The following is a 16,298-nucleotide window of genomic DNA, read 5'->3' on the forward strand; positions in this document are numbered from 1 at the left end:
ATCTACCCTTGTGACAAGGCTCTCAGAGTAAATTATGAACCTGTTTTAAAGGAAAGAGAGCTGAGAGCTGGGTGTGGGTGACACACAGCTGTCATACTCACACTTTGCAGGGTGAGGCAGGAGGATGGTTAGGAGGATTCCAGGCTAGCTCAGGCTTCCAAGAAAGACCATGTCTCATGCAAAACAAAACAAAACAAAACAAAACAAAACAAAACAAAAAAGGAAGCAAAGAAGTTGTGAGTTTTATGACTTATTCAAAGCAGGGATTAGCATTAAGCAGATGCAGGGTCATAGGCAAAGATATGACAACAAGGACTATTGATTGGGTAAGGATGTTCATGGGGAGACAAAAGGAGACTTGTGGGGGTGATAAGACCTAGAAAGGAGGCCCTTTGGCTCCTGTAGCTGTAGGGCCAGAGAGCTGTTGCTCTGCAGTGACAGTGACTCAGAGAGGGGCAGAGTTGGCAGCGGCTGGGCCTTGTAGAATGTGGGATGTAGTTTGTGTCAGGATATGGTAGTAGGAATGAGCAGAGGCGCTAGAATACCTGTGGTGGGTGACCTTGAAGTGCATAGGATGTGGTTAGGGCAGAAGATTCTGGACAAGAGAGACTTTCAGAATGCAAGGAGTCTAGAACCTTCTTGAATATGAAACGTACAGTTTTGTCAGGGGGTAAGTATTCTGAGGGTTCCAAGAGGCTCTTGGGGAAGGTCTATCTACAGAATACTACTGAGATGAGTTCATGAAAGGACTGGAGAGCATGGACAGAGTTGAGACACGCAGGTCTCAACCATCAACTCCAGTTTATGGTGGCCATGATGATGTAGCTGTGGACTTGGATGGTATTTGGGTTGGAGAACTCAAGTTATTGAGGTGCTTCAAGGCTGGTAGAGGGGATGTGGCTGGTAGTGAATGTGAGTCCGTGGTTCCAAAGGGACACTTAGGGCAGAGGGAACAGAGAATGGAGGCACGCCATGAGTTAGGCACAGTGTGTGTGTGGGGGGGAGAGGCAGGCAAATTAACCCAGTTTTATTGTATGCCCTTTGTCCGTCTCTGCTTCGGAGTGTTTCTGATGGTCTCCCAGATCCAACGCACATATTTTGAAACTCGTGTGTAGACACCAGGTCGGTTGGGCTGTCCACATGGAAAATCTCCCCATGAAATGATGCCATAGAGTTTGCCGTTGCAAACCAGTGGGCCCCCAGAGTCACCCTGGTTGGAGAAGAGAAAGAAGGGCTCTTGATAAGGCTGAACAAAAGGAAGAGATGGGGGAGATGTGGGGAGGAGAGTGAAAGATGGAGACAGGTGTGGGGAGTCGAAGAGATAGAGAGTGAGAGGGATGGAAAGTCAGGGAGATGGAGAATCAGAGATGAAGAGTCAGGGAGATGGAGAGTCAGAGAGAGAGAGATAGTCATGGAGACAGAATCAGAGAGATGGAGAGTCAGAGAGAGAGAGAGATAGTCATGGAGACAGAGAATCAGAGAGATGGAGAGTCAGGGAGATGGAGAGTCAGAGGAGGGAGAGTCAGGGAGATGAGAGTCAAGGGGATGAAGAGTTAGAGAGATGGAGAATTAGAGGGATGGACTGCATGCCTCCCACATTCTCCATATCTCACCTCACAAGAGTCCTTCCCGCCTTCTTTGGTACCAGCACAGAGCATGTTGGCAGTGATCTTCCCGGGATACACCTGCCGGCATTCCTCATCTGAGCGCAGTTCGATGTTGGCACACTGCAGGGTTTTAGGGTAATTCACTGGGGAGGAGAGAGACCATCTGAGGAGGCTTGTCCTGGATGTTCAAGAGTCAGAGTGGGCAGGAAATTGAGATGAGGTAAGTAAGATGAAGGAAAAGTTAGGCAGGAAGTAGTAAAGAGACGAAAAATGGACAGACATGGGAAGCAAATGAGGATAAAAGGAGGGCAGGGTGGGAGAGCTAGGGCAGGGGAGACAGGAGACAGAAGGTGGGGTACCGGGGAGGTGGTACCCAGGTACTTTCCATGCAAACACGAGAACCAGAGTCAGATCCCCAGAACTTATGTAGATGTTGGGAGCAGGCATGGTGGCCTGCCTATAATTTCAACCTCAGAAGAGATGGGATCTCCAAAGCAAGCTGGTTAGCAGGCCAGTCATGATGGTGGGTTTGGGTTTGATGGAGAGACACTGCCTCAGTAAATGGTAGAAGAGTGATCGAGAATGATTCCCAACATCAACCTTGAGACTCCACTTGCACTCCCACACACGTGTGCCCCACACAAGCGAATGTGCATACACACATGCACACCACATGTGTGTGAAAATGGAAAAGGGGAAAAGAGGACTGGAGCTGGGTAGGGTGAGAAAAAGTGAGACACCCAAGAGGAGTGTGAGGGAGAAAGACACAGAAAGGTGATGGAGAGAGCAGGGCGCTGCTGCGGAGATGCCTGCTGACATCTGCTATGCTATATGTTAGTCATAAAACATACCTAAAGATGCACTTTTTATAATTCGTCCACCTCCATAAGATGCACGTACTTAATGTATTATGTAAATTACAAATATGTAAGTCATACATGTATTTACTAATGTATATCATAATGTGCTAGATATTATATAATAAACATTAACATATAATCTTTATTTTTCAGTGCTAGGGATTGAAGCTTCAGATATGCAAGATGCATTCTCTACTGCTTCTCTACATCCCCAGCCCTTTGAATTTTATTTTACTTTTAAAAACTCTTGTGTACACGTGTGTGTGTGTGTATGTGTGTGTGTGTGTGTGTGTGTGTGTGTGTGTGTGTGTGTGTGTGTGCTAAAACAGGTGTGAGGAGGTCAGGGAACATTTGGGAGTCAGCCCTCTCCTTCCAACATGCGGGGCATTTAGCCCAGGCTGCCAGGAGGTAGTAAGCACCTTTACTCACTGAGTCCTCTGGCCAGCCCTATTTTACTTCTTTAAAAAGAAATCTTGAGGGGCTGGAGAGATGGCTCAGAGGCTAAGTGCGCTGCCTGTTCTTCCAGAGGTCCTGAGTTCAATTCCCAGCAACAACATGATGGCTCAAAACCATCTATAATGAGATCTGGCGCCCTCTTCTGGCCTGCAGGCATATATGCAGACAGAATACTGTATACATAACAAATAAATAAATCTTTAAAAAAAAAAAAAAAAAAAAAAGGAAATTTTGAATAGCTCAGGCTGGCTTCTCTGTAACTTAGGCTGACCCTGAACTTGTGATCCTACTCAGTCTCCCAGGCGACTGGCATTATAGGCCTGTGCCACCAGGCTCAGCTTATTATATAATCATTTATTCTGAGTCTGGAGAGATAGCTCAGTGGTTAAGAGCACTTGCTGCTCTCCCAGGGGAGATTCTCAGCTCCCATGCCAGGCAGCTCACAACTGCCAGTGCCTCCAACTCTAGGGGGATCTAGTGCCTTCTTCTGGCCTCTGTGGGCACCTGCAGTCATATGCACAAACCCACACATAGACACATACTCAGAATTAAAAATAAATCATATATATATATATATATATATATATATATATATATATATATATATATATATATATATATATATATCATCCCAGTACTTGGGAGGCAGAGGCAGGTGGATCTCTGAGTTCCAGGATAGTCAGGGTTACATAGTAAGACCTTGTCTTAAAACACACACACTCACTATATGTGTGTGTGTGTGTGTGTGTGTATTACTCATACATTTATAATATTAATTTGTAATATTAATATTAAGGAGATACATGCCTTCATTTATGTAGACTTATTTTTATAAAGGGACTGGAAAGATGGCTCAGTGGGTAAAGGTGCTTGCAGCCAAACCTGAGGTCCTGAATTTGATCCCTAGAACCAAAATGGTGGGAGGAGAGGACAGGAATCCTGCAATTGTTCTCTGATTCCCCTTTGACTGCTTTGGTATATGCACCTTCTCTCCAGCACACACCCCAAACCAATACAAATATAATAAAAAAATTCTCCTCTTACTTCCCCTGCTTATTGCAGCCTCATTTTCCTCAGCCGTTTATGAGGACTCCAGCAGCCAGTCAAGCACTTACCCTGGGGGCTGGTGGTGGTGCCCCAGCCAGAAACACGACAGCAGGTGCCTGTGGGTAGGCAGTCGTCTGGGGAGAGCGGCAGAGTACGGATGTGACTGCTGAGCTGGACTGGGGACTTCAGCTCCAGAAGCATAATGTCATGGTCATGGTTCAGGTGGGTGGGGCTGACCTGGTATTCAGGATGGGGGATAGAGCGGACCACCTCCATTGCCTGCTCGCCGTTTTCCACACGCCCCAGGGCATGCTTGCCTAGGTGAACTGTGTACCCACTGTGGTGCAGGAAGTGGCAGGGAAGAGACAGATGAGCCCACCTCTGTCCCCACCCCAGCCCCAGCCTCTTCCCGTCCTGCACTCAAGGCCCCACATACTCTTTTCTGCAATGAGCTGCTGTGAGTATCCATTTGGGGTGAACCAGAACACCTCCACAGAGAAGCCGTCCATGTACCAGTAGAGCTGCCTGCCAAGGCTGAGAGTGGGGGAGGCAGGTGTAGCCGCCTGGGAGAAAACCGTTGGTCCCATTGGTCCCATTGAGAATCTTGGGGTAGTCCCGGGAGATTCCTGTCAAAGACAAGAAACTGTTAGAGATCTGGGGCTAAGGAAGAAGAAAAGGCCAGTGCTGTGGTTCTGGACATGGAGAAAGGGTCAGATTATTGTTTTGGCTCACCATGGACTGAGGATTCATTTGCTATCCTCTAAGTCGCCTTGTTCTATCCAGTGGGGGTGAGTCAGGCAGACATTTCCCCTGTACCACAGAAGTGCTGAACTGTCCAATGGGCACTGAGAAGAGAGCTTATGGCAATGGAGGGTTGCCAGGAAGTAAGCAGAGGTTCACTTTCTCTCCATCTACATTTTCTTAAGGTGAAAGTTGACTTATGAATCTCCCTAGGCATCATCCATCCACTTGTTCATTATTCATCCACCCATCAATCCATCTACCTACCTACATCTATCCATCCATTTAATGAGGTCCAGCCTCTACTAGTCTTCCTCCCAGGGTCTCCAGAAGAGACACTACCAATGTTGAGAATAATCTGAGAGAAAAGAATCTAAGCACACCGAGCTCTTCAGTCCATTCACTTTATTCCTCTGAGACAAAATTCTATCCACACAGCTCCAATTCTGCTCTCATGCTCAGCTCCTCTCCGTCCTTCTCCTCCTGTCCTCTCACACTTCTGACCAAGCTCTTTCTGTCTTCACCCTCGTCTTCGTCCTCATTCCTCTTCACCTCGATTCCTCCTCGGTCCTCTCTGGGAACCGGTCTAAAACTTTACAAGCAGTCCCGATCTTTACAATACAATGCAAGGCTTTCAAGGTTCCCAAAAGAGCAGTGATAGTTTCATTTTCAACCCCAAAGGGGAGTGAATAAAGGAGGTGGGGTCATATAAGGGCTAGAATAAATCAGAACGGGGATTTATGTGCTCAAAATATGTCCTTATAAGTGGTTAGGTGAAACGTTATGGGTTTATTATAAATGTGCTCAAACTACAATCTCCCAGGTGGTTAGGTAAAAGAGTCTGAGTCACTAAAATAAACCTGCCTTTATTTTCCTATGCTGCTGTTTTCTGGCAGGGTAGGGGAAGAGTACTCAATGGCTAGGTAACTTGCATCACTGCTTGAAGCACCTGGTACGAAGAAAATTCTTTTGTTCTAAATAAGTTGCTCTAGGATGCCTTTTGGGCTGAGAGAAAGGGAGGTCTGAGCTTAATTTGCACAAGAAGCAAAGCTATGTACCTAACACCCACCTGATCTAGGCAGTGTCTTCTAGGGGTGTTTACCTTAATGGAGGAGACCAGCGGGTGGTCTGACCAGCAGGTGGTCTGACCAGCTAGTCTGCTGCTTACCCTTAGATGCATTGTACGAGCCGGCCCTGACTTTGGATGCTTGCTAAAGGAGATAAATGCAGAAGGCAGACATCTAATTCAAATGCTAAAGGGGGGCAGAAAGCCTGGAGGCAGGGAGCTTTGCTTGCATGACTGTATTCAAGTACCTTAAATGTATATGCCCAAAGAATACAATCCACACTATTAGAAATTCTTGGGGAAGCTATGAGAATGCACATGAAATTCATAGCAGAAAACAGTTGATACATTAAAAGCCAAACACCAAATACTCCTTGAGACTTGGCTTCCTCTGGAGGAATTCCTTGATTCTTCCAGATATAGCTTTGTCATAGTCAGCTGAATTCTTACTTCATATTCCTGCAGCCTGTAGCATCCATCCATCCATGTACGTGTGTGTCTGTATATCTATCTGTCTGTCTTTCCATTTATCTATCCACCCTCCCATTAGTCTACCTATCCACCAGCCCACAGATTCACATGTCCACTCATCTACTCATCCATCTATGTATCCATCTATCCACCTACCCATCTTTCCATTTATCCACTCACACACTCATTCCATGTATCCATCCATCCATGTATACATCTATCCATCCATTCATCTAACAACTTACATGTCTATCCATCCTCACAACCACCAATCCATTCATTTACCTATCCATCTATCTATCCTAACCCCACCCATGTATCCATTCATCCACTACTAATCTATCCAACCAACCATCCATCCTTTCAACACATATTTACTGGGTGCTTTTCCAGTTCTACAGACCACCTACAAGCAGCCGTTCTCAAATTCACATTTCCAACCCCAACCTTTGTGGCTGGAAGCTCAAATGCTATCAGCCCAAACACCCTCATGCACATCTTAAAGTTTGTGACTGGAAATTGATCTTTCTCACCCCAAACTGTTCCTTCCAGTCCTCATCTTGATGCTTAGCCCAAATCTGGGCACAAGCCTTGCTTCCCTTCATCCCTTCATCATTCACGACAGTCCTGTCAGTTTATCTCCTAAACATCCAGTTTAAAACTTTTAATATTTATTTACTTTATGTGTGTGAATGTTTTGCCTTCATTCATGTATGTGCATCATGTGCATGCCTGGTGCTCAAGGTGTCAAAAGAAGGCATCAGATTCCTTGGAAGAATGGAGTTATTCTAGACCATTGTGAGTCATTATGTGGGTGCTGGGAACCAAACCTGATCCTTTGCATGAACAGCCAATGCTCTTAACCACTGAGGCATCTCTCCAGCCTCCTGATAACCAGTTTTTACCAACTCTCTGCCACCATCTTGAAGGGAACAGCAAGTTTCCTGTAATCTCAGAGCCGGGGAAGCAAAGACACAAGGATCCTTGGGGTTTGCTATTAGCCAATCCAGCGGAACTGGAGAGCTCTAGGTTAGTTGGAGAGATTGTCTCAGAAAATAAGGTGAAGAATGATAAAGGAAGACACCTGATGTTGACCTCTGGCCTGCACACGCACATGCACATGCACACACACAAGAGAGGGGGTACTGTGTCACTTGGAAGCCTCTTTGTCTGAACCCCCACCTCTCCTCTTGGGCCACTCTGCTCTGGCCTCATATACCTGTTCTCCCAACACACTTGAGCCTCTCTTTGTTACTGCTGTTCTCTCCCCCTGCGTACTTCTTCCTTATGTCAATCAGAGACCCACATGTTTCATTATGCCAATCATAGCCACGTGTGGGTCTTGAAGCCAATTAAAATAAAATCCAAATCTCAGTTCCTTGGGGATGCCAGACACATCTCAGATATTCATTTACCCTCATGACCAGACATAAACATGTGGTGCAGACAGAGTACATTTGAGCTAGTGGATGGAGAATCCAGAGGCACATGACAGAGTCCTTTTTCCCTGTGAGATCTAAGTCCATATAATTTCTTCAGCAAAGCCTTCTGGGGCCCCTGGTCTAAGGGGTTCCCTTTCTGGACCTCAGGCATGTCATGTTTCTGTAAGGATGCTCATCAAGGTTACAGCTATCCATCTCTTCAGCCTTGTTGGTTATTGCTTCTCCCCCACCCCATCCCTTTTTTCTCTATTCACTTCTCTCTCTTCTCTCTTCTCTCCCTCCCCCTCCTTCTCCTTTTCTTTCCATCCTCTGTAGGCCCCTCTTCTCTTTCCCTTTCTGATGCCCTATTTTCTTTTTCCTCTCTTCCCGCTCCCTTCACTCTTACCATAAGCTCCACTGACAGCAGCCCTCTGTTCAGGAGTCTCAGTCCTGGGATTTAGCATATGTGACAGCGGTGGAGACACGGCTGGGGGTGGTGGAGCACATCTAGATCCCAGTGGGCTGCTTTCTTACTATGCAGTGTCCTGCAAATTGCCAGCCTCAGCCTCCCTCACTGTTGAGTAGGAAGAACACAGTCCTCCCTCTGTATCTGTGGAGAACTGGTTCTAGAGCTCTACAGACATTACAAGCCAGTAATGTTCAAACCCTTTACAGAAAGCATCACGGTGTTTACATATAACCTCTACACATCTTTCCGTCCCATTAAACCACCCCTGATGATTTATAATAGCTAATAAAAGCCAAATACTGTATAAACAGCAACTACACCTTATTTCTCTGGGAGTAATGCCAATGTGCGCTCAGCACTGACTAGAATAGTGTCTCATTGTTTTTGTTTTTGTTTTCCATTTGCTATATGGTTGGTTGAATCTTCGGATGGGGAACTGTGGATACAGACATCACACATTAGAAAGCTGTGGGATTCATTGGACCTCCAGCCTGAGCATCTCACAAATGCTTAACTACAAGGGAGACTGCTTGTCCACCAGCCCACTTTCCCACCTGCATATGCTGGGATGGGCCCCATGGTTCTAAGAGTTAAGGGCAGGAATAGAGGGTCATTTTAGTTAGGACCAAAAAAACGAGACAAAGGTGACATTAAGAGGTAGAGACAGGAGGGTGAGAACTTCAAGGCTGTCCTTGGCTACAGAGCAAGCAAGTTTAAGGCCAGCCTGGGCTACTTGAGACCCTGTCTCAAAGATGAATAAATAAATAGCAAGCTCGGAAGCTGAGTTATGGTCCAGTTCTCTTTTAACTCTGGGTGTGTCCATGTAAAAGGCTCATGAGGAGGCTGATTGGACTGAAACCCTCGTTCTCATCAAGGTCCCTCTTAGTACCAGGAGGGAGCAGATTCTTCTCTAGCACCTGAGCTTTGGAGGTTCCACCATCTTTAGTAGCTATTTCACAGAAGACGAGAAAGGCCAGTTAAGCCAAGCCTGGTGATGCAGGCCTGTTAGCCCAGCTCCTTGGGAGACCAACACAGCAAGATTGCAAATTCAAGACCCGTCCAGGGTACAGTAGTTTAAACTGGCCTGAGGAACTTAGTCAAAAGAGGGCTGGAAGTGTAGGTCAGTGGTAGAGACTTCCTCAGTTCTCATGGGGCCCTGAGACTGATACTTACGTGTGTGTGTGTGTGTGTGTGTGTGTGTGTGTGTGTGTGTGTGTGTGTGTGTGTGTGTGTGCATCTCTATATCTATCTGTCTGTCTATCCAACTGTCCGTCCATCCATCCATCCATGTAGACTACAGTGTACTAAGGATCTAACCTTTTATAGTCCTAGGGATTGACCCTAAGGCCTCAATTATGCTAGAAAAGCACTCTACCCCTAAACTATATCCAGCCAATAAATTGTATGCTCTTGTACACACACACACACACACACACACACACACACACACACAATCAATAAATAAAATAAATAGAAAGAAAACAACAGGAAAATGAAGCAAAAAAGTTGAATTTTAAAAAGCCTTTAGGTCAGAAATTATGCAGACAGTCTAATGGACTTCTAGAGCAGGGCATGGTGGACCAAGTAGACAGCCTGGATTAGTGTCCTGGCTCAGGTGTAGCAGTGTCTTTGGGGCAGGATCCTTCTGTCCCTGAGTCCTAGGAGTAATTGCAGTGCACCTACCTCATTGGGATCTGGAGGGTTCCACAAGATGCAGCTTGTGGGGCTCCTGGCCCAGGGCAAGGCACCAGGAGAGGCAATGACATGAATCCTGGGTGTGGCACCAAAGCAGAGCAGCCACCCCACCTCCAGGCAAAGGCTGGTTCAGGGTGCTAGACACTGTGGACCCTCCTCCTTTAAGTCAGAACAAAGTCCCAGGGACGTCTCTGGAAGCCTCTATTACATATCTAGGCTCCTGATAGTGGCTCATCTCTCAGTGGCAATTAATTATTAACTAATTATTTGGATAATTGTTTCAATAATATCCGCACAGCTCCCCAGATAGGCTGTGGATGCCACAAGCAGAATGCATGCAGTGCCTGGTGCTTGTCCCTGGTAGAATAAATGATGCATGCATACATAGAGTGTGTATGGGAAGGCAGAGAAATGGGCTGGGCTTGTAGCTCAACTGGTGGGTGCCTAGCACACACAAAGCCCAGAGGCCCATCCCCAACACCCCATAAACAGAGCCTGGTGGCACATACTTGTCATTCCTAATGCTGGGAAGGTAGAGGCAGGAGGATTAGGAGTTCAAGGCCATCCTCAGCTACATAGTGAGTTTGAGACCAGCCTGGTCCACAGGAGACACTGTCTCAAAAAATAAAATACAAAAAGCCACTAAAATACTAAATAAGCAGCCGGAGAGATGGTCCAATGGTTAAGAGCACTGTCTTCTCTTCCAGAGGACCTGGGTTCAAGTCCTAGCACCTACATGGTAGTGCAGAACTGTCTATAACTCCAGGGGATCCGGCACCCTCATAAGACATAAAATAATTAATTAATTAATTAATTTAATAATTAATTAATTAATTAATTTTTGGTTTTTCAGGACAGGGTTTCTCTGTGTAGCTTTGCGTCTTTCCTGGAACTCACTCTGTAGTCCAGGCTGGCCCCGAACTCACAGAGATCCACCTGCCTCTGCCTCCCGAGTGCTGGGATTAAAGGCGTGCGCCGCCGCCGCCCGGCTCAGACATAAGTTTTAAAAGAGTAAATAAAATAAAATAAAAATCCACGACTTTCAGAGCCTTTTCTATCACACACTAGGCACGCCCCTCCTTTTCTTATCCCAAACAATTGATGTCGCAGAAGAAAATAATCGTAGGCTCAAGTTTTGCTCAAAGTAGCATCTGTTAACATTTGAACCCTGAGCTTCCTGCTCTTGGGGAGGTCTTGAAAAAGTGGGTGGTGGTGGTGGGGTGCTGCAAAGAGCCAAGAGAATGGGGGAGGGTTGGGGACTTCTCTGAGCTGGGGTATCTCTGGGGCCAGAAGTGGGGGCACTGGTGTTGGTGGGCTGACCTTACCTGGGAAATCAGGTCACACAGGAAGCTATCAGTGTGTCCTTCCTGGCCCTGAGTGGGCGTGGGGAAGGCGGAGCGCAACCGGTCCCCCCTTCCCTGTGGCTTGACCCTTCCCACCATTGGTGTAAGTGGCCTCCCTGCCTCCACCCCTGTGCCTGAGTACTCACCTCCGGACAAGGCCACGGTCAGACAGGCGATGGCAGCCACTAGGGGCCACATGATAGCTCCGGGATAGGGGTGGGCAGGGTGGGCGGGGCCTGGGCCGAGAGGTTGAAGTGGGTATTGCAAAGCAAGCACCGAGACTGAAATTCTCTGCGCTTTGCAATCTTGAACTTTCCGGCTCTATTCACTCTGAAATCCTTGACCCTTGAATCTTGCCCTCCCGTAATTCCATCCGCAGTGTGTGTGGGACACCCCGAGAGCGTGCTGTCTGAGCTCCAGCGCCTGCCATCACTTCCAAGAGGTCACCCCTTCCTCCCCTGCACTCTGAAGGCTGAGTCCGGACAGCACTCCCTTGCCCATCACTCCTTCCCCGCCTCTGACCCCATTCTCCCCTCTCTGGGCCCGTCCCGGACCCTGGGTCTCCTCCCTGGAGTCTAGTCTTTCTGCATGCTTAGACTCCCTGCATCTCTGCAGGTTTCTGTCTCCACCTGCGCTTCGCGCTGACTCAGCTGCCCTGTATCCCCTTTACCATCCCTCCTCCTTTCTCCTCCTCCTTGTCCCCCTCCAGTGCCCCTTCCCCCAGGCCTCTGCCCTTCTCCTACCCAGAGACCCTACCTGAGGAGGGGCCCAGGTGGCCAACTTCAGCCTCCAACTGCCTAGAAACTTCAGCTCCGACCCATGGCTTTTAACCCCTGAGCTCCCTCCCCCAGCGCGCGCACCATTTCCCGGTGCTAGCTCCCCCTCTCCACCCCCAATGGCTCAGCTTGCTGTTGACAGGCACCCCCCAGCCTGGGCTCTGCCCTCGGCTTGGAGGCGGAGCTTCTGGGACAAGCTAGGACCCAGATCTGGCCCCGCCCAAGCCCGAGTTGAACCCACTGTGAACCTTCGTGTGGCAGGACCACGGAAAAGGGGAAAGCCCACTTTCCTTCTCAAACTCCTCCTGCCTCCATACCCCTTGCCGTGCGCGCCTCACTCCTTTCCCCATGTCTGCCCTCACCTTGTGCATACTCTTAATCTGCCTCCCACCCCCGTTCCCAGATAGTCATCACTGAGCAGTCCTGAAATCCCACCTTTACCATAGGGATCACCCTACCCCACCCCGTCCCCCACCCCACCCCCGCGCCTGTCCCTGAAGGCCAGTCCCTCCACCAGAGGCAACCAAAGCTTATCTCTCAACATCAGAGCCAGCACAGCCAGTGGGAGTCTCACCTCCAGCCTCGTTTCTTCTGAAATTCAAGGTGATGACTACTTATGTTCATCACCCCCTTCCCAAGACACACATCACCATAGGTGCCTGGCCAACAGAGTGTCTAGTGCCCCTGGGCTTGTGTGGGGCAGAGACTGAGCCTGGGAAAGTAGTCTGAACTAGGCTGCCTTTCAGAAGCAGTTGATGAGGTGACAGAGTGCATGGCAGGGTGGGTGGAGAGGGCTAGGGCTAGGGTGTGTGGGGGGCAAGCTGGGATGGGATGGGGTGGAGGAAGAGGAAGGAGGAAAGGATGGTGTTTGGGGAATGAGTAGGTGGCTTCTGGAACTTTGACTGGGTGGGGCCCCATGAGTTAATCCCAGGGGGTGGATGGGGCAGGATTAGGGATTAAGAAGGACAGAGGTGGGGTCAGAATTTGAAAACAAGCCAAGGATGGGGATCCAGTGAAGTTTGGAAAGAGGGAGCTAGTAGAGATGACATCATTAAGATACAGGCTGGTAGGGTGAAGGTTCACAGGATGGGAGGTGGGGCTGTGGTTGGGTACAGGATTTGGGAATGGTATAGTCCAGACCAAGGTAATTAAGGTTTGGATGTAGAGACCAAACCTAGTTCAAAGGTTCCCTTTTAGAATACGGTGTTGCAGGGTTTTACTGATTGTAGTTCAGTTGGTAAAGTGTTTGTCTGCCATGCATGAAGCCTGTAGGTTCCATCCCTGTAGAGGAGCACACACGTGTACGCAGCATTAGAGCAGTATAGGCTGGAGGATCAGGAGTTGCTACAAGATGAGTTTAAGGTCAGTACGGACTTTAAAAAAGAGAGGAAAAAGCCCACAGCATATAGGCAATACAGAATGCTAATATGAATTTAACAAATCAATGCTTTGCTAAGCACATTAGTCCTTAGCAATATTTCCACTTGGCAAATTTCATTTTTGTGGGTCTAGAAAAGAATATTTGCATTGCTCTCAGATACCTGCAATTTAAAGTTATAAAGTAGCACTGAGTATCACAGGGCCTTACTGCACAGTTCTGTCATCCTAAATACCTGGAGAGGCTGAGGCAAGAGGATGGAAACTTCAAGATCAACCTGCATTGCAGACTGAGTTCAGGGCCAGCCTGTGCAACTTATCAAGACCTTGTCTCACAATGTAAAGTATGAAGGGGACGAGGGGCATGGCTCAGTGGTAGAGCCCTACTTAGAATCCCCCAGTGAGGGCTGGGGGCATAGCTCAGTGGTAGAGCCCCTGTCTACCATCGTAAGTCTCCATGTTCAAACCCTAGTACTTCTCAAAGGGGTAAAGAAGCATCTCAAAGACAATAACACAGATGCAGAGATGTTTTAAAATCAGATAATCTATCTAATTTTCCATTGAAGAACCTATTGGGTCTATTATCTCAGTCCTTCACTAGGAAGAGAAGTTTAGGTTTTGTTTGTTTGTTTGTTTTTGTTTTTCGAGACAGGATTTCTCGGTAGTTTTGGAGCCTGTCCTGGACTAGCTCTGTACCAGGCTGGCCTTGAACTCACAGAGATCCACTTGCCTCTGCCTCCCGAGTGAGAAGTTTAGTTTTTAATGCAAGAACTGAAGTGAATTGTTTAGTTAGAGTTCTGATGATTCTAATGAGCTCACTGGAAATGCAGTGAGGTTGGGAAGAAGGGTACTGTGATACTAGGTTATGTTTGGGGATAGGGTTGGGTTGCAGTTGGGAGGGACATGGAGATAAGGATCCTGATAGGGTCCTGTTGGGTTGGGGTGGGTTGGAGGGCAGAATGGAGGATGGAAGGATGTTGAGATGGTTGGGAATATCAATGATGGGAACTAGGCACAGGCTCATCTTTTCTGTTTGGGTAGGTCCTGGTGGGGGCAGGGTCACATCTGTGAGTTCCTGTTAAGGTGACTGAAAGGCCATTGTCCTTCCCCACCCTAAACTTCCTCCACCTCCCCGGGCAGGATTTGGAGTGGGTGCTGAGCCCATTCCTTTCCGGTAGAGTCGGGTTCAGGTGGGGTGGCAGGAGGGAGGATGCTAGGTGAAATGAGGTGACAGCTTGTGTGGGAAGTCGGGGTACCTGTGCCCTCTTGTGGCCCAGGCTCAAGCTTCCAGTAAAGCTTTCTCACTTGGGAGGGGTTGAAGCCAGGAGTGGGGGCGGCTGGTGTTGGCATTTGTTGAAGGGTGATTGCCAGGTCAATGTTGATGTTCAAGGTTATGATTGGCCAGGACTCATGTAACCTACCTATGTAGAAGTGAGGTCACGGACCCACCAAGGGCTGGGCACCTTCCACCCCCTCACTTCATTAATAAGGCAACAAGGATCCCATGGCTGATATTCACACTGGACCAAGTCCAGGGGTACTGTCTCACAGCTCATCATCTTTCCATGTACTGGCAGCCTAGCTGGAGAAAGAAAAAAAACCAGAAGAGTCAATGTTCCTAGTTCGGAACTTGACACCTACTCACAGATAGCCCGAGTTCAGATGAGGTAGTTGCTCTGTGCCTCAGTGTCCCCATTTGCAACATGGCCCCCATCCACAGCACTCACCTCATAGAAAAGAGTTAAGTGAACTATTATTTAAAGGTGTTTAAAAGAAGGCTTGGCGGGGATCGTGGGTCTCCGTGTACTTATTAAAGAACCAAAGCTGGAGATGGAGGCAACCCCTGCTCTCCAGAGGAGGCCCCACCCTAGCTTGGCTTCAAAATAGGATTCTTTGTCAAGCATAAACTGGAAGTTCTGGTTGGAAGTGTTGGCCCCACACCCAGAGTCTGATGTAAACATGAATTGACAGAGGACACAGAGGAAAAAAGGACCAGAAGAAGAGTTGACATTCCTAGTGCTTCCTATCTTGGGTCTGAGTACAGGTGATGTACATACACAGACATGGGAAGCCAAGGTAGGAGAGAGGGCAGGGACATGGGGGAAAGGCTGAAATGCCCAAGAAGATAGCCGACTTTTGGAGACTGGATGTCTCAGTCGGGTCCTTGTCATTAGGAACACTGAGTTTAATTTCCATCACCCTCATTCTTTGCTGCTAGAATAGAGAGAGTTCAAAAGTCTGTCTTACCAACTACCTGCTCCTGTACCACACTCTCTGCCTCTGTCTCTCTGTACTTCTGGCTAAGACAGACCCCTCAGGATCCTGTCCCTCCTGACAACTCAATGGTGCTGTTCCAACACACTTTTTGACAGGACCATCAATATTTTTTCTTCCCCAGAAAATGTCCCATTAGTATAAAGTGGCAGAATTTCTCCCATCTATCATAAGAAAATAGCAATGGGGGACACACCTCCTTCTTCCAACCTTAGCATTCCCCTTCCACTGCTGGCTCATCTCTGCTCCCATTTGATTCAGTTCTGTCTCTAAAATATTGGCTACACTTCTAGTGTGTAGTTCCCCTGAGCCTATCCCATGAGTGCATTCTCCCTGTGCCCCCATTAAGGGCACCTGTGGCCTCCATATTGTAGAATGTGAACATCTCTTCATGGTCCATCTTACTTGAGTTATCAGTAAGGTTCAAGGTCCATCACTCCCTGGTCCACCAGAGTTCCTTTCCTTGGCTTTCTAGGACGTGGTGTTCTGGGTCTCCTCAGCCATGTCTGACTGACTTCTCACTGCCTGAAGCCTCGTCTCCTTTCTCTCTATACTCACTCCCTCACTGACCTCTTCCAGTCACATGGCTTTAAATATTATCTACAGGTTGACAACTACTTCCAAATTTAATGTCTCTGGACTCTTGCTCTGGGGCTTTCAAGTTTAACATCTGCCTGCCCACTCCCCACCGCCAT

At 47.9% G+C, this 16,298-nt stretch overlaps 1 protein-coding gene across 1 annotated transcript; it reads right to left on the bottom strand.

Moving 5' to 3' along the window:
• Nucleotides 1–218: 218 nt before the first annotated feature.
• Klk13 (kallikrein related peptidase 13) lies at nt 219–11,416 on the bottom strand. The gene is made up of 5 exons (XM_036203843.1): nt 11,323–11,416; nt 4,407–4,596; nt 4,039–4,307; nt 1,614–1,750; nt 219–1,210 (listed from the first exon to the last, which is right to left on the bottom strand). Exons 1-5 carry the CDS (start codon nt 11,372–11,374, stop codon nt 1,028–1,030), a joined length of 831 nt encoding a protein of 276 aa, XP_036059736.1. The 5' UTR covers nt 11,375–11,416; the 3' UTR covers nt 219–1,027.
• Between the last annotated feature and the right edge of the window lie 4,882 nt (nt 11,417–16,298).

The sequence above is a fragment of the Onychomys torridus genome, chromosome 1 (assembly GCF_903995425.1).
Source record: "Onychomys torridus chromosome 1, mOncTor1.1, whole genome shotgun sequence".
NCBI lineage: Eukaryota > Metazoa > Chordata > Mammalia > Rodentia > Cricetidae > Onychomys > Onychomys torridus.